General features: G+C 43.3%; 2 protein-coding genes across 4 annotated transcripts in view; one reads left to right on the forward strand and one right to left on the reverse strand.

Moving 5' to 3' along the window:
• Positions 1–800: 800 nt before the first annotated feature.
• Positions 801–25,722, reverse strand: part of LOC306924690 (E3 ubiquitin-protein ligase TRIM21-like) — a 162,269-nt gene continuing 137,347 nt past the window's right edge. The window contains exons 1-4 of one of the 3 annotated variants that reach the window (XM_079503290.1): positions 5,150–5,280; positions 4,611–4,689; positions 3,940–4,098; positions 801–3,291 (exon numbers count right to left, since the gene is read on the reverse strand). In XM_079503290.1, coding sequence (XP_079359416.1) covers positions 1,552–3,282 — 1,731 coding nt within the window. In that variant the 5' untranslated portion in view covers positions 3,283–3,291; positions 3,940–4,098; positions 4,611–4,689; positions 5,150–5,280 and the 3' untranslated portion in view covers positions 801–1,551. The other 2 variants (XM_079503292.1, XM_079503291.1) reach the window with 2 other exon arrangements.
• The window catches only part of mrs2 (magnesium transporter MRS2), an 82,486-nt gene continuing 62,309 nt past the window's right edge, over positions 5,546–25,722 (forward strand). The window contains exons 1-5 of the mRNA XM_079504331.1: positions 5,546–6,382; positions 7,465–7,529; positions 9,481–9,517; positions 9,820–9,932; positions 25,340–25,507. Coding sequence (XP_079360457.1) covers positions 5,908–6,382; positions 7,465–7,529; positions 9,481–9,517; positions 9,820–9,932; positions 25,340–25,507 — 858 coding nt within the window. The 5' untranslated portion in view covers positions 5,546–5,907. The remainder of the gene's footprint in view (positions 6,383–7,464; positions 7,530–9,480; positions 9,518–9,819; positions 9,933–25,339; positions 25,508–25,722) is intronic.

The raw sequence follows: 25,722 nt of genomic DNA on the forward strand, positions 1-25,722 counted from the left end.
CTGTGTGTGGATGATGGCGAAGATGAACTGGAGGACCTTTTGTCATGTCATGTTAAAATATGTCTGACTGCTACTTGTTTGTACACGACATTTAGGTGCTTACAATGATTGTCATCAGACAGTCTGATGCCAGGGCTCTCCATTGTCAATGTGTGTGTGTGGCATAGGCCTACGGGCTTGTGAAAAACTTACATGAACCACATGATAGCACCATTGTCAAAGGTACAGGTCAAGAAGGCACGTGTGTGCGTGGAAATAAAGGCCTAGTGAACCATATTTCAAACCTATTTTTAAAGAGTTGACAAACCCATTTCAGTTGTGCAGTAGTCCAGATGGACACATCATCAGAACTTGGTGGACCCTGGCTGTAACCAAGTGTGTTAGTGCCTAGTTATCATGGTTCAGCCACAAAGTAACAGGTTTTGAAATGACTTGTGCTTTCATTTGAAATGTACCCTTTCTACATACTGTGAAATAAAAAAAATCAATGTTTCAAAGCTCGAATCTGTTCTTGAGAGATTAACAGACCATGACATGGTGTCATATTTAGCAGTTTAACCAGGGGTAAAACGTGTTTTACAAGATGATAAAGGTATACATTTACATGCAGGGACCTTACTGGAAAGATGTTGTCCTTTTAGCATTCTTTTGTATAAATCTGTGCCACCATGCCATTTTTTTGGGCAAGCTCTTAAAGTATTCAATAAATCTAACAAGTGTCCAACTAAAAGGATGGAAATGAGCATATTCTTGCTAAATCCTACGGCATTTTAAACGTATAAATGAAGAAAGAAAAAAAATCAAACAACTTTCATTTATTAGTCTTCATTTAATTTAGTCAAAATGGCATTTGCACACTTACAATTGGTGATTTCTATTAAAATAATCACATTTTCATCTTGTATAATTGGCAACATGTATAAAAGAACCAATCATTAACATCAGAATCATTGCATTTTCCATTAAGTAAAGTACAATAAATGCTGTTATTCCTATTAATCATTATTCCTGCTCATTCATTTAAATGTTTAGTTAAATTTAAACGTGAATGAAAATAAAACAAATATGCAATCGAGTTATTGTACCAAGAAATACATGTAGACTAGATTCCAACAGTCTCTCAGTCAGGAAATACATTTTAACTCTGGCGTTGCTCTTTTGGACATGTTCGCAATGCAATGTGTTGTGCAATTGCTATTTTTGGAATAGCTGAATTTAAAAGAAATTGGGATTACGTGAATAATCTAAACAACCTGCTTGATTGGACAACTCATGTACTATATTAGTCTCTGGTTGTACTTTCAATAGAAAAATCACTTTTGGAACAACAGTTACATGTTTTATTTGAGTTAACCCATTCAGGACGGGCACCCCTTTTGGTGTTTTAAGCATTATGCTAATACCAGATCTACAAGCACCGAGTGCCACGCTACGAGCTTGTAGATCTGCTATTTTTTGAAAAATCTTGAAAATGGTGCAAATCTTTGAATATTCTTTCAGAGCGAACATTTTTAACTCAAATCTTTGCTTCTGGGGCCGTCCCTTGGCCAATTATTTTGGGGGTCCTTGACATGAAGACGTTTGAGAACCGTCGATTGGGCTGATGGTCAAAGTGTTTTTACCACTACAACGACCACAACCACCACAACCAAAACCACCACAACCACCACCTTCCTCCTTGTAGTTATGACCATGGGGACTAAAGAATGGATAGAGCTTGTCGCCGGTGAAGAAGTTGCAGCGGGTGAAAGAGTAGAGATGAACTCTGCCCAGCACATCGTAGAAGGAGACCACACCCTCCTCATAATCCACAAACACTCCCACTGTGTGGAGCATCTTTCTTACAGGGATGTGAAAATAGTCAATCTCACAATTAGGCTGGTATCCCTGAACATTCAACATATGACAAGATATTGTCCAGTAGTCATTGTTGGGACACCATAGGAATGATTTCTTCCTGTCGATGGACTCGCCGGCCACTCCAATAGTCCAGTCAGTCCCAAAAACCTCAACCTCATAGTAAACCTTTCCTGAGGAGAAGCTTTGATTTCCTACGACACTATGCTCGTCAGAAAATCTCTCTTTGTTGGTTGGGAGATTTTTCTCTATGTCTCCGCCGCTCACTTGTTTCCCATCCTCGGACAGGATGAGGTTGGGATGTGCTGTATCGGGGTCCAGAGTGAAATCCACTGCATATTTCTGGATCCTCCTCAGCGTAACACTACACAGCTCCGTCATCGCTTGACTGAATGTCTTCTCCAGCTGAGCCTCAGCTATCCTCACAGTCCCCACATATGAAGACTGGACATCGACCTTTGTCCAGTCCTTGGTGGGTGGAGGGCTGTTGATGGATGTGAAGTTCTGGAGTAGGTGGAGGTGGTCTTCAGTCTGAGAGAGCTGCTTCAGCTCAGAGCTTCTCTTCTTTAACTCCTTGATTTCTTGTCTCAACTGTTTAATTAAGAGTTCAGCCCATATCTCTGTTGTTTTCTGCTTTTGTTCAATCGCATCAATGAGCTCAGCCCTGCTTCTTTCAATACAGCTGATCAGAGAATTGAAGACCTGCACACATGTGTCTGCGATCTCTCTGTCTGCAACTTTCCTGCTGAGCTCTACCTCCCGAATCTTCTCTTGTCTCTCCTGGATCATCTGCTGAACTTCAGCCGCTGTCTTTCCCAGCTCAGCCTTCTTTCCTTCACATTCCTCTTTCAGCGACACAACGTCATGGGACTTGTGTTCTGACTCGGTGCAGAACTGACAAACACACGTGTGGTCAGTCTTACAGAACAGCTCCAGAGGTTTGTCATGTTTCGTACACATGTAGTCTTCCAGGTTCTTTACCGGGGCGATGAGTTTGTGTCGTTTCAACGCCTCGCGACTCCGATGAGGCTTCAGGTGAGTCTCGCAGTAGGAGGTCTGACACACCAGGCAGGACTTCAGGGCCTTGCTTTTGGTCTCGGTACAGACGTCACAGGAGACTTCACGTCGTTTAGCAGCTGGTCCTTGGTTTGTGCTGGAAGTTTGATTCAGCTGCTTTGACTTCCTGAACTGATCAGCCATCTCCGAGAGAACTTTATTAACAGAAAATTCTGGTCTCCTGTGGTAGTTTTTGTTACATAGTGGACACTTACACACTACTGTCCCATCAGTGCGGTCCCAGTGATTTTTGATACAGGCCTCGCAGAAGTTGTGTCCACATGGAGTGGTGATTGGATCCGTGAAAACATCCAGACAGATAGAGCACATAAACTCCTCCTCAGACAGGGTAATACTGGCGGACGCCATATCTAAAGACTGGGAATAAAATGGATATATTTTTAAACATCAAAATGCTGTTCTTTTCTTGAATGATTACATTAAACCTACAACCTTAAAAGTATTACATATTGCATTTACAGTACTTACTGAGAAACTTAATGCAGATGCACCAAGAACAATAACTTTGAACACACACACACACACACACACACACACACACACACACACACACACACACACACACACACACACACACACACACACACACACACACACACACACACACACACACACACACACACACACACACACACACACACACACACACACACACACACACACACACACACACACACACACACGTTATCAGTCTTAGGGCTCCATCTTGCGCCACCCTTATCCCTTAACGTATTTGCCATTTTTTACTATTTTGAAAAACATTATAAAATAGTTCAACTAGCCACTCTACATCGAGACATTGTGAGCTTGTAGATCGGCTATTTGAACTATTTTAAACGTTTTTTTTAAATAGTAAAAAAATGGCAAATTAGTTTATGGATAAGGGTTAAGGGGTGGCGCAAGATTTGGCCCTTGGATTCTAAAGTTAATTGAAGCATTCAGACAAATACGATAGACTGTGTAGTTTCAGTCAGTTAAATCATATCTACACAGTACTGTACTCACCCAGTCCTTCTTGTTGATGATGAAATCCTTTTGATGTGAGGTTGTTTTCTTCTGGGTGTGACATCATTGAGATGTCACATTTGTGATGGCATTTTACTGTGTGGGTCTTTATATAATAAAGTTGTTGCACAGACGGACGTGAATTGTGGTGAATGATATCTGAAATTAAGTAAAACAAACACACAAGAATATTAGGAAAATTAATAGAGGAGATTAAAAACACTATACATCCGTTTTATAGGCTACTTATTGGGATATAACTTGGCTTGGCCAATAGACCAGTTTAGGTTTACCACGGCATCTTAAAAAAATAATACCAGTGACATTAAAGATACCGCCCCTATGAGTAATTCATTATAATAAACGCCTAAATTACTTTATTTTGTCAAGCACTAATGGAACTTCATATCTAAATGTTAGCTCTCTGAGTTAAAGCGTAGATATCGAGGTTCCAAACGGTCAGCCCTATTTATTAACAGAATTACAGTACATTTCAAGCACAATTAACTCAATACAAAAACTGTTAACGACACATTACACTTGTTTACAATAGGGTCCACCATTTTCAATTCATCAGAACATTTAGAGACGTACAAATATACACTTCTATATAACCAAAAGCAGGAATGTGTGACTATATGATACATTCTACGACTTTATTTCAGTTTTACCTCTTAAACTCCTTCGATTGGTAATGGTAATGTATCCTTTGTCTTGTTGTCGTCGCACCGTCCACGTGTCCCGCAGTTCCTGTGGAAAGCGAAATTTCTTGTTTACTTTCTGTGTTGAAAGAAAGGCTGGTGATGTGAGCTTGCTATTTATTCACTGCTCTGTGTTCAGAATCCCAGGTTTAAAGCCCGCCTCTGTATCCGTTAATTACTAGCCCGTCTCCGGACCCCCCGGGTTGAGCTCCTTTGGACCTACCACGTAGGTCCAAAGTCATCACAATGTCAGAAACTTTAACGTAGGGTTCCGAAAGGAGCTAGTTAATTACCACAACAAAGTAAACACACATTCACACACAGACAGATTAATCTGTATTCCTCTCAAAAACAAAACAACAAAGCTAACCTATCAAGTTATTCAAGTTAACCCCGATTTGACTGTGTGCAAGGCAAGGCAAAGGATCGAGGAAGGTAAAGTTGTTACGGACGGTTTAATATTACATATATTATTAATCTTATTTAGTATTTTTTTTAAATCAAATCACTTTGTCAAGATAGATCACATTCTGGCTGAATGTACTAGGTTGTGTGATTGTCTCTGTGTGAAGTTGTGAACTGTGAAGCTGGCCTGCCCTGGCATGACTTTAAAAATAACGCCTGTCGGCTGGGGTCCTGCTGGTCCTAGTTTTATAGGAGTGGCCAAACAGAAGCCTAAACTAAAATGCTAAAATGTAACCCTGTTAAAATTAAGCTTAATCTTTTGTGGCCAGATGCAATGTCATGGGGTCTCTAGTAGGACTATAGTAAATAATAGTAAAGAATTCGCCGTAAAAATGTAGTGTGTGTGCGACACACGCACACACACACACACACACGCGGAGTCACGGACACGGAGTCACGGACACATACACACGGATGAAACACAACGTAAACAAAGTACCGACACATAGCCGACATGACACTGACAGCGGGTGTCACAACACAAGGAATATGCCTGGAGAACAGTTGCAACGTTTAGCTTCCTGATGCTAACAACAAGTTGCACTGGAACTGCAAGGAAGTTCATCTTGGATAATCTACTGTCAAGGGTGATGTTGACACACACACAACGTTTGCTGACCTGTGTGCACATTAGCTATAGTACTGTACTGTACATGGGTACACAATTGGGTACACAATTGCTTTGCTTGCCAATATGGAGCCTGCAAGCTCGTACCAAATGATGTCTCCCAGCTTGCTGGGGTCATTTTCGTGACATTTGTTGTGTAGTAGTAGTAGTAGTGCTGTACACTCCAGACCAAGCATGGCAGCCTGCAGCAGTGTGAACTATCTGCGTTGTGCGAGGGTGCTGCTGCCCATGGTGAAGATGAGCAGGGCACTGCCAGCAGGCTGGATGAACTGCAACAGAATACTGTACCAGCAGCTGTCATGTGTTGGGACACAGACACACCTCTGCTCACAACCATCCATCCATCCATCCATCTTCAACCGCTTATCCGTAGTCGGGTCGCGGGGCTCTCTGCTCTGCTCACAGCGCCATGCAAGTACCAACAGCACTAGCAGCAGCAGCACATGCATTTCATCAAGTTTGGGGGGTCAGAAAGTGTCCCCTGATCCATTCTACGCGTTCGGCTACTACATAAAACCAGCCAGCTGTTTTGGGGAGGTTGGAGGAAGGCGCAGCTATTCAACGTTGGGCTCCTGCAGTCAGACACATCTGTTTAGATGTCAACAAGCAAGTCCACAGACGCTGCTGCAAGGAGGAAGCAGCTGGAATGGTAAGAATTCACACTGTTGGAGGTTCTCATACTGTTGTACATAATACATATGGATGGATTTTGAAGTTATTGTGATACCTGTATTTGCCTTCAATGCATTCATGACATAATGTACATTATGGCAACTGCCTGAGCTAGCAAATGGCAATAACTATAGCCCCATATGTTCCCTCAGGTGAGGACAAGATGATATCATATGAGGCATTCACTTCAATTTAGATCTCTAGAGCACAACCATTCCAGTATGTCACTGTAGAACAATACATTTGTGTCCGTTTTATCCTGTTTTACAGGAGGAGTAACAGTCTGTCACATGACCAGTTTAATAGCCTCCACATCAGACAGTGGGACAGTCTAATTAAAATGACAACAAAAGGTTGAATTCTAAAATAGTTGAGTGGGTTCGGTGAAACTGTGATGGGTAAACATGACAAAACACAAGGCTGGGCTGGTGTTGCTAGAGACAGGAACTGTCCCACCGACACCCTGGTCATAACAAAAGCCTATTGATGTGCAAACTGTTTGATTAAGTCAAGACAGGCCTATTACTCAGTTTAATCCACACCAGACATCAGGATAAACTATATGCAGTTTAAACCGAAAATGATGTAAATGAACAATTTCATATTTCCCATTACATTGCTTGGGGTGTCTAGAGGATGAGGCAGAAGGACTTGCGAGGTGTTGTACTGTCCCTGTTGTACTGTCTATGCCACCATATGAGAACAAGCCTAGTCCTGAGCACCGTCATGTGAACGAATATGGCTATCAGAGACGCTGCTGAGTGACATTCTTGCTGTATCATGATTCCAAGACATGTGTCATAGTCTTGTGATTGTAACATAACTGCACCCATAATGTTTGTGCATTTTCCTTTGTGTGGACATACATTCTTAATGTGTGTGTGTGTGTGTGTGTGTGTGTGTGTGTGTGTGTGTGTGTGTGTGTGTGTGTGTGTGTGTGTGTGTGTGTGTGTGTGTGTGTGTGCGCGCGTGTGTGTGTGTGAACATGTTAACACTGCGTCGTAGTGGGCTTTCACTTGACATAATAGGTTGTCCACCTCTTTTCTTTTTTTTTTACAGAGGCCTTCATCCGCCAGCAAGTGACAGAGACCTCCCCCTCCAGTGTGGCCCCTGTGTTTGTCGTGGTAAAGAACCAAAGTCCACCATGTCAAAAAGTATCAGAGGATAGAGTGCGCTCAGTGTCAGTCTCACAACACAGTGGTTAGAAACAAGAAAAGAAGAAGCGCTTCGTGGGTCCTTTATGTAGAGAAACTGCAGACACATGCTCTTTGGAGAGGGTTTCAAATAATACGGCACACGAGTTCTTTAAAAGTTCTATACCTTGAATGAGTCAAATTCAATGTGGAAGGAGGTGGCGAACTTTAAAGAGGGTCCGAGGCAGCTCTGTGCAGTTGAAGTAGAAAATTATTTTTTTCATGAAGTGGTTAGAGTTCTGAACGTCCTTGAAAACTAGCCCAGCCCTAAACTGGGCCCTAGAATTACCATACTTTTAGGCCCGAAAACCCGAAAAGGTGTCATTATGCAATTAATTGTCCTCAAAGTCACTCATCCAACATGCTTTGAACTGAGCAGATTGGACCTTTGGCGACAAACAACTTCAGATAACGTAAAGTTATGAAGAGTAAAGTTCACTTTGTCTTTACTGCTAGGGGCAGTTGAAATTTATTTTTAGGGGGTAGTAGATTTTTTTTTTTACAGAACCCGAGGATCGGCCCACAATTTGTGCAGAATTTGAGAACTCTAACAGTGGTGGCAGCATCAAAGTTTTACTTTTCTCAACTTTGAAGTTTCACTTTGTACTGGCTCTACCACCTCTGTAGACAATGCATTGAACGGCGTCACTTTCTCAGAATGTGGCGTTGAAATATCGCTGGTGTGAAATGTTCAGACAGCAGCAAATCACATTTCCTCTCTCAAGTACAATCTTTAAGATTAAACAAATTGTCGCTGCGCCTGATGGAGGGGAAAGGAACTGGTTGGAATAACGTGTTCCTTCCACACGCTACGTCCAACCAGGGAAACTCCCCCCTGTCACGTGTAAAGGAGCAACTTGGACACTCAGGCATGAGGGAAGCATGAGTTCAAGTCCGTTGCTCTCCCCATGTCCCCCATATATGGGGACTAGGTTGGCGGAGGGTGTGTAGAGCCCAGGATCACATTAGATAATTGACACAGGGGTGAAAAAATGGGTTACAAAATCGTGGGATAAAAATGAATTAAAAAACAAAAATAAACAAATTGTCGCTGTCGGGCAGAAACCTCGTATCTTTGTATGTTTTTTTATTTTTATTTTTATTATTATTAAACCCTACTTCTTCACGTTGCACAAAAGTACCTTGCGAGCTTGTAGATCTGCTACTTTCGAAACAATTTGAAAGTAAAAGTGACTTTGGGTTTTATAATAACTATTTATTTAACCAATGAAAAGTAACAAGAGCTTGTGACTATTAACTACATTGGAAAACATCTGTCCACACATCTTTGTATTCGCTTCCTGAAATGTTTTGGACATAAATTGTTAAATGGTAAATGGTGCATTTATATAGCGCCTTGGAGCGCTTTACATAGATTGTGCATTACATTCACCCACACATTCACACACCAATGGCGGAGGAAGCCATGCAAGGCACCAACCTGCACACCAGGAGCAATTAGAGGTTCAGGGCTGTATTTTGTGTGTTTTAAGTACCAGGTCTTAAGACCTGGAGGTGTGGTCAATGCTCTTTGGCCACTCGGAATAGCCAAATGACATTGATCACGCCTCCAGGTCTTAAGTTAAGTAATAAGACCTGGTACTTAAGACACGCAAAATACAGCCCTCAGTGTCTTGCTCAAGGACACTTCGACACTAACTCTGGGGAAGCCTGGGATCGAACTGGGAAGTGGGACACTCACAGTTCCCATACAACCGCCCACTCTACCCCTGAGCCACTGCCGCCCCGGGTTCCATTTGACAGCAACGACATGTTGACTAATGTGCATATTGTATACGTCATATTGTGGGTCAGCAGAACTGTCACCAGCATCACTGATAGTTTTTTCAACCACCACTTTATTGTTTTTCTCGTTTTACAGATGAAGTTTGACAAAGAAGGGAACGTGGCAACATTTGGTAAGTTAGTGTTCCATTGGACTGATTGCTGAAGAATGTATTGTTTTTTTTGTAAAAAGAAAAAAAGGGGAACAAAATCGCATGAACCCTAGTGTCTTTATTCTGGCGCAAAAATGGAATTGTGGATAAAATCTAACGATAACAAAATTATTTCGTTTTGGGTCACCAAGGCTTCAAAATGCTGAAAAAAGAATGGGCCTTGATATGAATAGGGTTGAAAACCACTGCACTACAGTAGCTTGTTTGTGTCCTTTCTTGGTGTGATATGTTGCTTGTACTGTGTGTGGTGTGACCTCGTGTAGAAAAGAAGAAAACAGAGCTGTGCCAGGAGCTAAGTCTTCAGGCCAGAGACCTTCGCTTCCAACACAGCACCAGTCTCACTACCAGGAACAACTGCATTATCATAAGGATGGAGGTACACGTCCCCTCTCTCTCTCTCTCTCAGTAATAGTATGGCAGCAGGCCTAATACTATTATTATTATATTATTATAAACTCTCCCGGTGTTTAGAGTCTTTAAATGACAACTTTCATCTGGCCACAAAAGAGACATATTGAGCCTATGACACACAGTGTGGCCTCCCGCCCCAGTAGGCTACCTTCACATTCAGTAGATCCTGTGATTTATTTGTGGCCAGATGTAATTTCCTGGGGTTTATTAGGACTATAGTAAGAAATCGCCATAATATTTGGAAAAAAATACATATTTAGTCCCATGCTCGAATGCCCCCGCCCCCCTGTCAAAAACAGCTAAAATCCCTAAAACGAAAGAAAGCAGCAAATGAAAAAAAAATAACACTCATCTTTTACTTTCTCTAATAACATCCTAAAACATGAACCTTGGTTGAAAAAAACTAAAGTTGTCCTTTAAGAGTCAAGTGGTGTAATTATTTGCCCGAGCCAGATGGACTCGCGGGGCATTCCTTGTCCTTGGTCACCCAGGCCTGCTCTCCGGAGGGTGTGAAGGTGTAGTGGTACCGGCAGTCGTTCTCGTCCCTTTCCGTACAGTGGAGCACTTTATTGACTCCGGGCGGTTCCAGATCATCTCTGCTGTCCACCTTTGTCAGGTTGAAGTAGCCGCACTCCTCACAGCTGATTGAGGAGGACGGGAGAATCGGTTAAAAGAGCATGAAATTCCAATTCAATTTCTGTCTCCTTATAATATGACAGGAGAGTGAAGAGACACAATGAGGGTAGAGGGGCAGAGGTGACATGCGTAAGATGGGGCAAGTCGGAGGACGTAAATTCAGGAAGAAAAAAAACAACAAGTTTCCATAGCCCCATTTCTAAAATAGTGAAAATAGTGGATCTACATGCTCTCGCGGTGAGAGCTTGTAGATCAACTATATCAGGGTTCTCCAATTCATTTTCATCAAGGGCCATATTTTGACTAGGGTACCAGGCTGGGGGCCGAGTCCGTGAGCGCAAAAAAGGTGGGTTTTTATTTTTCCCTGAATTAATTAAGCTTAGAATAGATGTAGAGCAGTGGTTCCCAGCCAGTGGTCCTTGAGGGGGTTCCAGGTGGTCCCCAGAATGATGGAGAGTTGCTAACCAAATGCACCCTTATGAATCTTTAACTCTTGAGAGTGTAAAATGTATTCATTTTCAGGGCAAGACCCTATTTGAAAAGATATGGCAGGGCTCTAGCAGTGATTCTCATCATTTTAATTTGAAGGATGCCCAGTTTGACATGCATAGGCTACTGAGACCCATTTAATGCCATTTATATCTGGGACCTCAATTTATTATAACTTTTATTTATTCATTCAATCAATGTCAACTTAACTCAGAGAGTACAAATGGACCTGGCACCATTTGGTTCCATTTGTACACTCCCATTTGTACACCCTCTTATCGCACACACCATACCTGCAACTTTCATTAGCCCTAATTATTATTATTATTTTTTGAGTGGTGCAACCACTCCAAGGAACAGCAATGTCCGTGTTAACCTATGTGTTAACCTATGTGACTAGTATGTGTGTGTCTGTGTGACTATGAGTAGCAGTAGGGGCAAAAGTGGCGCTGTTGTTCCAGAAACAGAGAGAGAGAGATAGTGCTGCACTGTTGCCTGCTAATGAGAGACAGAGAGAGAGAGAGAGAGGGGGGGGGGGGGGGGAGGGGAGTTGCACCACTCAGTTCACACAGGTGTGATTTTTTTATAATCTTCCAGGGGCCACAAGGGGGCGCCTCGCGGGCCACCTATTGCCGACCCCTGAACTATATTCACTATTTGTTTGGGGGCGAAAACAAGGACTGTCTAAAGAGGACAAGACGTGAAGACCGTACGGGCGACGCCATGTTGCTCCATGGTGCTCCATGGAAGGAAAGAAACATGCGCAGTTGAGACCAGGAAGTTGTACATGCACAAATTTGGGCATGTACAACTTCCTGGTCGCAACTGCGACCATGGTGCTTCCTTCCATGGAGCACCATGGAGCAACATGGCATCGCCCGTACGGTCTTCGCGTCTCGTCCTCTTTAGACAGTCCTTGGGCGAAAATAGGAAATGTTTGCCTGTAATCTTACTTACTTTGGCCATTCCCATCCGCCGGGGCCCCACATGGGACAAGTGGAACTTGGACAAGGAAGACTGGGACAAGTAGAAGTACGCCACCGTTGCATTGTATTATACAGGGTTAAGAGAGAAAGGAAGACAAAAAAAGATTAGCTTAAATGAGCATAAGATTAAAGGAGAATTCCATGCTAGAAGGCTTTCTTACCTTTTATTTGTAGTCGTTACGTCCCCACCATAGAGGTCCAGGTGTTATTTTGTGCAAAAGTGCATTATTGGCTATTTTCCCTAATATAAGCCCTCAATGGGGGTTGGATTTTTGTGCTAATTCGGTTATTTACATCGAAATAAGTAGTAAAGTGTGCCGCTTGGGATACTATTTACATTATGAAGAGAGGATATATACAAAAAAAATGATTTTTGAGCAATGGAAATAAGCAAATTAGCACAACACCCCAATGCCCCATTCAATTCAATGCAATTCAATTCAATTCAATTCATTGAGGGCTTATATTAGGGGAAATAGCCAATAATGCGCTTTTGCACAAAATAACACCTGGACCTCTTTGGTGGGGGACGTAACAACTGCAAATAAAGGTAAGAACGCCTTCTAGCATGGAATTCTCCTTTAAGTCTGTTATATGTTTCTAAATATCGTTTTCAATATTTTTTCGGTTGACTGGTCGGCACTATATTATATGCCGTGAACCAGCAATTACCTGCTTGTCGCGCTCCTTGGTCCGTACGCCCGACACTCCACACAGTGTCTGCGCTTCTCGCACATTCCCGGACCGGGAGGACTGTCCTCGCAGGTCGGTCCTTGGAACCTACTGTACGAACATCTGCACCGACCGCACACACAATGCCCGTTCCCAGCGCACACCTGCGCATTGGATGCCATGCAGCCAGACGTCTCCATGGAGCATGAGCAATCATCGCCGGTCCAGTCGTGGTGGCAATGGCACTCCCCACAGTTGCAGCCCCCGTGACCCCCGCATAAACTATAGGCAAAAATAATAGGCAATTCAATTAAATGTGTTAACCCATTTAGGCCTGACGTCGAAAAAATTTCTTTTTAAAAAGTCCTGTCCAGAGGAGGACTGTGGTCTTATGTTTCTGTTGCTAAAGTCCTGTCCAGAGGAGGACTGTGGTCTTATGTTTCTGTTGCTAAAGTCCTGTCCAGAGGAGGACTGTGGTCTTATGTTTCTGTTGCTAAAGTCCTGTCCAGAGGAGGACTGTGGTCTTGTTTCTGTTGCTAAAGTCCTGTCCAGAGGAGGTCTGTGGTCTTGTTTCTGTTGCTAAAGTCCTGTCCAGAGGAGGACTGTGGTCTTGTTTCTGTTGCTAAAGTCCTGTCCAGAGGAGGACTGTGGTCTTATGTTTCTGTTGCTAAAGTCCTGTCCAGAGGAGGACTGTGGTCTTGTTTCTGTTGCTAAAGTCCTGTCCAGAGGAGGACTGTGGTCTTGTTTCTGTTGCTAAAGTCCTGTCCAGAGGAGGACTGTGGTCTTGTTTCTGTTGCTAAAGTCCTGTCCAGAGGAGGACTGTGGTCTTGTTTCTGTTGCTAAAGTCCTGTCCAGAGGAGGACTGTGGTCTTGTTTCTGTTGCTAAAGTCCTGTCCAAGCTCTGAACTGAACTGAACATGCACAGCCGTCAGCCGTGTGTCTGCACCAGTTGATATATTTACTAACCAAAGTTAGCTATGTTGTCCACTTTAAACCAAAGGTTACTGCATGAATACACAGTTAAGTCATCTTTATTTAGATAGCACATATTTTAAACAAGATGACTTGACCCAAATTGCTTTTCATTTGATGTAAAAAAGTTTATTTATCAGTGGTAGGACAGGGCTTATTGACTATTTCAGAGATTCATGGGGCAACAGCAAGACAATATCCAGACTAGCCTGGTTAATAAACCAGACCGAATCAGCCGTTGGCAAAACATGTTTTGCCTGCCAGCGGATAGTGTTGTGTGATATTAGTCTGGCTTATTAGCCAGGCTATATCCAGACCACTATTGAAGGTATCTCACCAATATTTGTAATTCCATCATGGCAACAAAACCCCAAACATCTAATTTGCTTTAAAGATTCGAGACTTCACTGTAGCGGTTTCCCAAATAAATATTTGGTCAAAGAGAAACCCTACAAAGGTCACTGTTAGAAAAGTCAAAAGTGTTCTTGGATATACAGCTCTTGTTTTGGTAAACAAAAGCTGGTTTTGGCTTGTTCGAAACATGGATTCTATGTCCTCAATGTCGTGACTTCAGCTTGTCATTGATTTGAGCTCTTCTCAAATATTTACTGATCAAAGTTACAAAGTTAGCCACAGTATGTAGCCCATATTCATTCAAATATTTCAACATGAAGTTCACAGTTTAGAATTGGGCTCATGATATTAAACATTGCTTTAAACTTTATGATTTAGCATGTACTAAAGTCTGTATCTGTGTCACGATGCGACTCAGATGTAGGACCCAAAATGCAGAACAGACTGCATGGTCAAAGGCAGGAGAGGTCGAATGCAGAGTGGATTTATTCACCCAAACTCAGGAAACGTAGAATACACACAGCACCGAAAACACTACTGTCAGAACACCATAACAACATCTGGTGCCGTTCACACCTGACAGACAGCTGTCTCCTGTCTGTGTGTCGCACGGCTCGCAATGCATTTTCAATGGGATTCACGTGGTTTGGACGAGACAACCTTGTTCCATGGGGAGGAGGAGGGCAGAAGACAGCCAGGGAGCAAGCTTGTCTCGTCAAACCACGTGACTCCAATTGGAAAAGAAATTGCGAGCTTGCGACACACAGGAGACACTGAGGAGACGGCCGTCTCCTGGGCGGGGTACACACAGGCGCCTAGCATTCCTTGTCCTTGGTCACCCAGGCTTGCTTTCCAGAGGGTGTGATGGTGTAGTGGTACAGGCAGTAGTTCTCGTCCATTTCCATACAGTGGAGCACTCTGACTCCGGGCGGTTCCAGATCATCTCTGCTGTCCACCTTTGTCAGGCTGAGGTAGCTGCACTCCTCACAGCTGATGATGGGAGGACGGGAGAATCGGTTAAAATGGCATGAAATTCCAATTTGATTTCCGTTTTCTCATATGGACAAGAGAGTGAAGAGAGACAATGAGGGTAGAGGGCATACATGTAGATGACATGCAATAGACCTGACATCGAAATAAAAATAAAAAGTCTTCTGAAAGAATATATATTCAAAGATTTGTGCCGCATTTTCACAATTAAAAGAAAATAGCAGACCTACAAGCTCGTAGCGTGCCACTCGGTGGCGCGCTATGAACTTGTAGATCTGCTATTTTTCAATAGCTAAAGGATAACATAATGCTTAGTTAAAACACCAAAAGGGGTTCCCGTCCAGAATGGGTTAACTCATGCAAGATGGGACAAGTAGAAGTACGCCACCATTGTTCAACAAAGTATAATACAGGGTTAAGAGAAACGAGGACTAAATCACCGTCTTTGGTAGGCAATGTGTTAAGTCCATAGACTGCGGTTAAGTCATTTATTTATTATATGACGTGCACCAGCGATCACCTGCTTTTCCTGCTCCCTGTCCCGTACGCCCGACACTCCACACACTGTCTGTGCTGCGCACACAGTCCCGGACAGGTAGGGCAGAGCTCGCAGGTCGGTCCTTGGAACGTACTGGTACATTTACACACACCACACTCGCAGCTCCCTTTGCCATTGCACACCTGACCGTTGGATGCCAGGCAGCCGGTCTTGTCCATGTTGCACGAACATTCCTCATTGGTCCAGTTGCGGTGGCAATGGCACCTCCCACAGTCGCAGACGCCGTGGCCCGTGCATAACCTATAGGCAAAGATCATAGGCAGTTACATTAACCCATTTTGGACTGAAGTCGATTAAAAAAAGGCTTCTAAATCCTAACATCTTTCTGAAAAACCCATGTTTCTATGTCAGTGGTGCTCAACCTTTTTCATGTCAAGGACCCCCAGAATTATCTGTATTTGGCCGCAGACCCCCATCTGAAAATATGTTGTTCCAGGGACCCACCCAGAAGCCAATATGGACCAATATGGACCAACACACGCCGTGTAATTTCGTAGACTGCCTTTTTTCACTAAATAAAAGCTAAGCTATGACGACTAAAACTAAGACTAAATATATAGCCAATTTCGTCAACAAATAAAAGCTAGATGGTGGAACCGCTAGTCTGCACTGACTGTTTTGACGAAAAGAGAGTTGAGCCAGAAGGCAAAGCTCTCTGTCTACCGAGCAATCTTCGTTCCTACTCTCACCTATGGTCATGAAGTTTGGGTCATGACCGAAAGAATAAGGTCGCGAATACAAGCGGCTGAAATGAGTTTTCTCCGACGGGTGGCTGGCATCTCCCTTAGAGATAGGGTGAGAAGTTCAGTCACGCGGGAGAGACTCGGAGTAGAGCCGCTGCACCTTCGCCTGGAAAAGAGCCAGCTTAGGTGGTTCGGGCATCTGGTTAGGATGCCTCTCGAGCGTCTCCATAGGGAGGTCCTCGATGCACATCCCACTGGGAGGAGACCCCGGGGCAGAACAAGGATGTAGGGATTACATCGAGTCACTGGCCTTGGAACGTCTCAGGATCCCCCAGGAGGAAGTCACTAATGTTGCTCTGGAGAGGGAAGTCTGGAGCTCTCTGGTGGAGCTGTTGGATAAGCGGTTGAGGATGGATGGATAGTGGAACTCATTTTATGTTTGGTTGCACTCGGGTGAGCTTGTAGCTTGTAGATCGGCTTTTTTCAGAGCGCAACCAATTGTAAATCAGACCATCAAGGCCTGCCAAAATACATTTTAGTTGACAAAATCAACTGTAGATTTAGTCAACTAAAATCCTATGGTATTTAGTCGACTAAAACTAGACAAAAATAAGACTAAAATATGACTAAAACTAAATGAAAATTTCCTGTCAAAATCAACACTGTAGTTGGTCAGTCTCCAGCCCCAAAAAACAGCTTATACCGGTAATTATTCAGGCAATACGAGAAAACAAAGGTGATAATACACCTTTTATGATGCGTAAATTACGTCACACCCTGCTCTATTACCAAAAGGGCAGGTGGTGACTCTGGTGAGCCCAAGATGAACAGACTGTATGACAGGAAGAAAACTGCTGAAGGAAACATAGAAAGGTGGAACAGTTAACAGTCCTAACCATGCGGTGCAATAAATCAATTCTGTGGAAAACTGTGGAACGCACTTCCCGTTGCAATCAGAACTGCAGCATCACTCCCGATCTTCCGCCGTAGTTTGAAAACCCACCTTTTCAGACTCCACCATGGCCCATAGCACTTACCCTACCCCCTTAGACAGCACTTTTTTAGACTTAGATAGCATTTGACTTATAGCATGTCATGTAGACAGCACAATAACCGTACAGCATAGTATAATATATATGTATAGCTTATATGTATAGTGTCATTATATATAGATATGTTCTAGTTACGTTCTTAGCTTACGCATGTTTCTTGATAAATGCTGTTTATATATGTGATGCTCCCATGCTTTTTGTTCTTGCTTAATGTAAGTCGCTCTGGATTAAGAGCGTCTGCTAAATGCCTAAATTGTAAATTGTAATTGTAATTCTAAACTGGAGCCCGGCAGTGCGCATTAAGCCTTATTATACCACAGGTCGTTTCGAGGAAGCAATCTGATTGGTTGAAACAGCCTTCTAGCCGTGGGTTAAACCAGCACCATTCACCACCTAATCAAAACAAAGAATTCAGCTGCTCTGTTCCCCCAGAGTGCTAGCAAACTTCAGCGATTTTCTTAGTTTTAAGGGTAACTGTTGTATAATTGCAATATTACACTCGAGGGTGTGGGTTAACGTGATTATTGCCACTTCAGTGATGCTTGCGGAACTCGACTTCGTCTCGTTCCTCACCGCATCCCTGTCGTGGCAATAATCACGTTAACCCACACCCTCTCGTGTAATATTGCTTAATTCTTCTTCTGCTAATGTTGTTGTCAGTTCCTGCGATGTTGTCAGAAGTTGCCATGAACCCAGGCTTTCGGCAATAACACCTTTGCGTACCTGTTGTCGGCGCGCGGACAGTCAAAGTTGCTGCACTCGCAGTACCGTCCAGCGTACCGCTCTTGTCGGTTTACATAACATTCACAGTTTCCGTCCACACAGTGGCCCCTCCCGCTGCACAGGGCGCCGTCTGGACCGGGTCGACATCTGTCCTCTTCTTCACTCCGGGATGGCTCGACGACGTACGGCTGCGTCTCGCAGTGATGTCCGCGATACGGCCAGTAGCATTCGCAACCCCCGCACACCAGAGCCCCGTGTCCGTTACACGCGGAACTGTTATCCGCGCGCTCGCCCGCGCACTCGCATGAACCTGTGATTGCATCGGAAGAAGAAAGGCACAAGAAAATTAAGAAATGATTAAAGTAGCAATGCTAACAATAAGTTTGAAGGCAACGCAGCTGAAAGTTAAACCTATATTCAAAAAAAATCCAATTCCCAATTTGGTTCCTCCCATGGTCGCTTAAAATAACCATTTCTACTCGATTTTGGTTCCTTCGGGTGCATTAATTTAGTCCCCCCCCAAAAAGGCACATCGTTCAATGTTAGTTATGGTTAGTTATGGTTAGTTATGGTTCCATGGTTCCTCGAACCCCAATTACTTGTGAGGTTCATCAATGAGCTCCCACCCTTCCAGCATTGACATTCCAGGAACTTTAAAATCCGGTTCCTCTTTGATCTCCTTTAGAACCTAGTTCTAATAAGATCAACATTTGCAACATGTGTAATACTTTACAGTCCTACTGACATTGCAGTGCCAGCTGTAGGTCCAGAGTCAGCGAGGAGTCTCTGGGTGTCATGTGGACCGTGCTCGTGATGTTCTGGTTCTTCTCAACAGGACACCGGTTCAGCTCCACGTCCACCTACAGCAATTAGCATTTAGGGCTGTCACGGTTGCAAATTTAAGTTGATGATTAAGTGGTCACACAAGTAATTGTGATTAACAATTTAATTGTGTTTTTTTAGGGGTTTTTTGTACAATTTGGATTTGTGTTTGCCTGTTTTTGGCAGATATGACAAATAACTTAAATGTACAAAATGACACAATTAATATTTGTTTATAATATTTTCTTTCTGAAAAATGTACAAAATAGCATACGGTAAATTGTTGATCTACAAGCGTGATGTTATAAGCTTGTAGATCTGCTATTTTTGCTATTTTGAAAACTGATTTTGAAACTATTTTGTTATTATTATCTCAAATTCCGCGGCAGTGTCGGTCCGGCCGCAACTGCCGTAACGGCTCACTCCACACGCCGCAACTGCCGGTAACAGCCGCGGGCATCTGCCAGGGAAGGTGCACTACGTCGCCGCTCGCTTCCGCCGCAGTGCGTTGGTCCGACATGCGTTGCGTCGTGCTTGCGGTTAGGGTTTTGGGGGACTGATGCCGCCGAGAAACACACTGCCGCCTGCCGCAGACACTCCACGGCTGATGCCGCTGCCGGAAAAGATTGTTTTATTACCTTTGGAGCATACGCTGAAGTATTTGGGCGTTTGTTCCGTGAAAATCGGGTAAGAAATGGTCCGTCGTCTTGTTATGATGAGACGAGCCAGCGGCCATGACAATGCGAAACGAAACCAAAGTGCAGAGCAAGTTGTAGTCCAAACAAACCGTCCACTTGCATTGGGCTCAATTTCCCAGAAGCCCTAGCAGCCCAGCATAAGTATCGATTTCCGGTTTCGTCATCATAACATGATGCTCTCTCCCCCTGCTCCGCGGCAGAGGCGGACTTTTTGAGTGGTGTAAACCACTCCTACAACTGGCTTTTGTGTGCATAAAAAAATGACCATGGTTGCTATGTTCAAAATAATTTCTGACGTAATTAAATCACACCCGGGTGAACTGGATGACCGTAGCAACCGTGGTCATTTTCTCTGCGCAAAAAAAGCCAGTTGTGAAATCACATCCAGGTGTGATTTCATTACGTCAGATCAGAGCTGATCAGGGTATATAATACCTTACCTTATTTCATTACGTCAGACATTACGTCAGACCACAGCTGATCATGCTATATAAAACCTTACACCACTCAGTTCACACGGGTGTGATTTTTATTTTATTATTATTAATGCGATGCGATTTAGACACATAAAACAAATAGCGGGGATGTCGTAATGGCAGCGGCGCAACACTGGATCAAACAATTAGCGGCAGTAGAACTGTTAAAGGAGCATTCAGTGATTTGGGTGATTTGGAAAACCCCCCGGTCCGCCCCGATAACAAGATGTACACATGCACGCACTACAGTGGGGGGGGGACGCGCGACAGGCCAAAAGCACACACACCAAGGCCTATCCCCGCTCAATCATGATTGGCCGGAAGGCCCCTCTCTCTATCCTGATTGGATGAAGGCTGGGCCACCTAGCCAAAAACGAAACCTAAGTTTTTTGGACCCCAGGGGTTAACTGGGGAAAGGGAGGAACTCCTTATATGGGCAGCACACTCAATAGTAGGGAAGATTATCACAACAAACAAAAGAATAAGTGATATTTGAATTACGTGAAATCACTGAATGTACCTTTACGCATTTACTACACTGATCTCCTTATTGATTGTGTGATACATTATACATTTGATAAATCATAGTGGTATAGCAGCCCACCCCTATACCCCCACAACACCACTGCCCTGCCCTGGCCGGGCCTGTTCTAAGTTCTGACCTGTACAACCAGGGGGTTTTGGGTGGAGAGGGTGGTGTATGTGATGTGGACTCCTTCCGGAATGGCGCTGAAGTCCATGGTCAGCTGTGAGGATGTCGGCTGATCTTCAGGCAAGAAGACGTTTAGATTGAAGGACTGCGGCGCTCCAGGCATCAGAGTGATGTTTACCTCCTGGGGCTGCAGGAAGGCTTGGTCGGACCCTGGATCCCTGATGGGATCATGTTGAGTTGAAGTTGAACAAGTTAAAAGACCTTCCAATATATATTCCTCATTGAAAGCAATGGTATAATATAGTCTAGTAGCCAGCCCATAGAGCCCCATTGTGAACCCGGACATGTTGAGTACACCAACGTTTTATGTTAGAAATGTTTAGTATGGGTCCCCAGCATGTAAAAACTGCCGGATGCTAACTTGCATATGTTGAGCAATTTTCGTAATTGGCATAATATGTGACAATTTAACAACCTATAGAAGGCAAAATATAAAAAATGTCATCATGCTTTATGTAGCATGTGATGTGTCAAACTAGGGGGTTTTCATGATGCTGAATCCATTCCAAGCATTAGTTTTGCAAAAAAAACACTCATTGGGCTAAAAACGGCCAATGCCGTCATCACAAATTGATGATGTCAGTGGGCATGGTCGTTTTAAGCCCAATGAGTGTTTTTTTGCAAAACTAATGCTTGGAATGGATTCAGCATCATGAAAACCCCCTAGTTTGACACATCACATGCTAGATAAAGCATGATTACATTTTGAATATTTTGCCTTCTATAGGTTGTAATTGGTATGGTCACATATTATGCCAATTATGAAAATTGCCCAACATATGCAAGTTAGCATCCGGCAGTTTCTACATGCTGGGGACCTATACTAAACATTTATAACATAAAACGTGGGTGTACTCAACATGTCCGGGTTCACTTTTTGGCTACTAGGCTAATACTATATGCAGTACATGTTACCTACTCAGATAGCCTAGCCCTAGAGACTTATACTAGTAGTATATTGAGAGCCCACGCAAAACTGCCCAAAAATCACTTTCACCTAGAAAATCCATTCACATTTTTTATAATTCAGCTGACTGTGGAGACACATGCTGGAACTTTTTACTTTGAAATGTTTTATAGTTTCTGAGTTATTTAAAGGAGCATTCCGCCCCGGTAACAAAATGTGCACATGCACGCTCTACAGTGGGGGGAAGTGCAACAGGCCAACAGCATGTGCACCAAGGCCCGCCCCCACTCGATCATGATTGGAGGAAGGCCCCTCTCATCCTGATTGGATGAAGGCTTTGCCACCCAAAGCCCAAACTGAAACTAGGGTTTTTTTGACCCCAGGGGCTCACTGGGGACAGGGAGGAACTCCTTATATGGTCAGCACACTCTATAGTAGGGAGAATTATCCAGACAAAAAGAAAAAATAAGTGATATTTGAATTAAGTCAAATCACTGAATATACCTTTTTTTAAGATATTTTTTTTGTGGCTTATGCCTTTTATTGGTTTTTGAAGGGACAGACAGTAGGCTGACAGGAAACGGGAGAGAGATGGGGGAAGACATGCAGTAAAGGCCGTGTCGGGCTCGGGAGTCGAACCCGCGGCACACTGCGACTGGATTACCAGTCGGGTGCCCAGACGGTTACGCCACCGCCTGGGCCACTGAATATACCTTTAATTTAAACGCCAAATGCATTCTCAATGGCGAAAACACAAACTTTGGCACCACGTATTAAAAAAAATAAAAAATCATTGTTTTTATTTTATTTTTATTTTCTTTATTAAAAATAAATAAAAATAAAATATATTATTATTTTTATTTTTTTCAAAGACGTCCGTGGGCTCTGCCGCAAAATTTGTTTAAGACTTGAAGTCAGTCTGCTTTACCTCTGGTGATTTTTGACCACCCGGAAACTGCTCTCAGGGTGGTAGATGTGTGCTTCAGCACAGCCAGTCTCTAGCAGCCTGTCATGGCAACGGATCATGTTTTCAGGGCCAGGGTCGGAGCACCAAGCACACGGTGGTCCTTGCTGGATGCACTCTGTGCAGGACGAGATTTCGCTGCCGTCACATTTGTCCTTTTTACCCCAGGTGGAGTGGAACAAACCCAGCAGTAGACAGAGCGACAGCAGCTTCATAGTCATCCTGCAATTACACATTTATTTTTTTACTATACAGTTGATACTCCATAGTTATTAACCCATTTTGGGCAGGAACCCCCTTTTGGTGTTTCAAGCATTATGTTATACTTTTAGCTATTGAAAAATAGCAGATCTACAAGCTCATGAGCTTGTAGATCTGCTATTTTTTTTTTAAATCGTGAAAATGTGGCACAAATCTTTGAATATATTTTCTTTCACAGTGAACGTTTTTAACTCAAATCTTTGCTTCTGGGGTATCGCTGGAACAACATATTTTCAGATGGGGGTCCGCGGCCAAATACAGATAATTTGTAGAATCTGTTGTTAGGTCTAAATGGGTTAAAATAAATAAATCAATGCATTCATGTTTGGCTGATTATTTTTTGGTGAATAGCAAAAAAATGTTTTAGCAAATGTTTGTTATAAATTACTTAATTGTTTAAGTTTTATTTTAAATGGACACAAACACCATAACCATATCAATAGATCAGTGAAGTGGTGTGGTATAAATCGCCACTTTGATACAACAATTAAATGAGAGAGTAATAATTTAAGTGTTTTTTTTTCTCTCTAGAAAAAAAGAATTCTACACTACAGTATAATGAAACACAACTAGAACCATGTCTGTTCTGTACATACCAGAGAAGGAGGTCTGTGGTCCTATGTTTCTGTTGTTGCTGAAGTCCTGTCCAAACTCTGAACTGAACATGTACAGCCGTCAGCCGTGTGTCTATACTCTGCACCCGTTGAAATATTTACTGATCAAAGTTAGCTATGTGGTCCACTTTAAACCAAAGGTTACTGCATGAATACACAGTTAAGTCACCTTTATTTAAATAGCACATTTTTGATAGGAAAGTGCTTTCCTATCAAGGCCAGATGATACAATGAAAACCATAATAAATCATTGGTCAAGGTGGGTCTTTAAATTTGACGTCAATTTAATTGTATTGGCAGGGCTTATTGTGGGACTGATTATTTCAGAGTCTCTGTGGCAACAGCAAGACAAGACTTCAGCTTTTCATTGATCTGAGCTCTTCCCTCAAATATTTACTGATCAAAGTTAGCCACGGTATGTGGCCCGCGTTCATTCAAAGCTTTCCACATTTATTTTCCACAATTCACAGTTTAGAATTACAGGTCCTAATACTAAACATTGCTTTACACCGTGTATGATTTAGCATGTACTAAAGTCTGTATGGAAGCTAGAATAATTTATACACTCTCAGTCTAAGGGACTACAATTTATGTCTGTAATAAAGCTAGTATGACAGGGTTCCCCAATTAATTTTCCTCAAGGGCCATATTTTGACTAGGGTACCAGGCTGGGGGCCGATTCCGCACGCGTGAGGTCGAGGTCTTGCCCTGAAAATTCATTTTCAGGACAAGACCCCATTTGAAAAGGATGCCCAGTTTGACATGCATAGGCTACTGACCCCCATTTAATGCCATTTATATCTGGAACCCCAAAAAAAAATCCTCCGTGGGCCGCAAGGGGGGCGCTCCGCGGGCCGCAAATGGCCCGCGGGCCGCCTATTGGGGAACCCTGTAGTATGATATGCAGCATGTTACATGTACTCCTGTTTCTAAGGAAGCTAATAAGACTAAGAATAAGCAATAGTACTACAGTACCTGTAAATGTGTGATAACAGAAGAATTTCATATTCTACTTTTGTTGTTGTTTTCCGTTTTTCCACTATGTTCATAGACATATGGATATGTTGCATATTCCTATTTGCACAATGAGCTGGTTCTCAGCGTGGAGTCTGGGGACCCCTAGTGGTTCTCCAGGGGATCCCATGCTAAGTGATTGATAGTTAGGGTACGGGACCAAATTGATCCTTACGGGTCTCCTCTGTAACCCAGAGTGTACAAAATAGAACCAAATGGACCCTCCCTGGGAGTCCCCGGGTCCATTTGGTTCCATTTGTACACTGTCAGACTAGTTCACTTATTAGTGTAGATTGGGATCCCAGAGAAACAGAGATTTAATCAATTGGGGGGGCCCTCATGTTCATAGCAAATTGGGGTCCTCGAAACATAAAAGGTTGGATATTACTGCTTTAACCCATTCTGGGCGGAAATCCCTTTTGGTGTGTAAAAATACTAAATAGGTGCCGCGCTATGAGCTTGTAGGTCTGCTATTTTTTTAAATCCTGAAAATGTTGCGCAAATCTTTGAATATAGTCTTTCAGAGCAAACGTTTTTTGATGGAACAACATATTTTCAGATGGGGGTCCGCGGCCAAATACATATCATTCTGTGGGTCCTTGACATGAAAAAGGTTGAGCACCGCTGACATACTGTAGAAACATAGGTTTTTCAGAAAACTGTCATGATTTAGAAGACATTTTGTAGAACCGTTCCCAGGTCAAAATGGGTTAATTTCACCTCCTTTCTTGTACGTTTCTCTCCACCCTCTCCCACCCCGTCCGTCTCCCATCTCTGTGTCCGTCCAGTCTCTGAAAGCGGTGGTGACCCCTCACAGTGTGCTGGTGTTTGATTTCCGCGGGCTGGCGGTTCTGGAGCGCTGGTTGGTCCGGGAACTGGCCCCGCAGCTGGCCTCGCAGACGGCGCACTCCCTGCCCTTTGAATTCAAAGCCCTGGAAGCTATCCTGCTGCATAGGGTAAGAGTGCGTGTGTGTGCGTCTGTGTGCGTGTGCATGGTTGTGTGTGGGTGTGCGTGCAAGGGCGAGAGGAAGCTATGAAGTATATCTGTCGGTCTGAGGTGGGCAAACATGATTCTTCAATTGAGAAGTGTGTGTGTGTGTGCATGTATGCGTGTGTGTGTGTGTGTGTGTGTGTGTGTGTGTGTGTGTGTGTGTGTGTGTGTGTGTGTGTG

This window comes from Electrona antarctica (genome assembly GCF_951216825.1).
Source record: "Electrona antarctica genome assembly, chromosome: 6".
NCBI classification, from domain to species: Eukaryota; Metazoa; Chordata; class Actinopteri; order Myctophiformes; family Myctophidae; genus Electrona; species Electrona antarctica.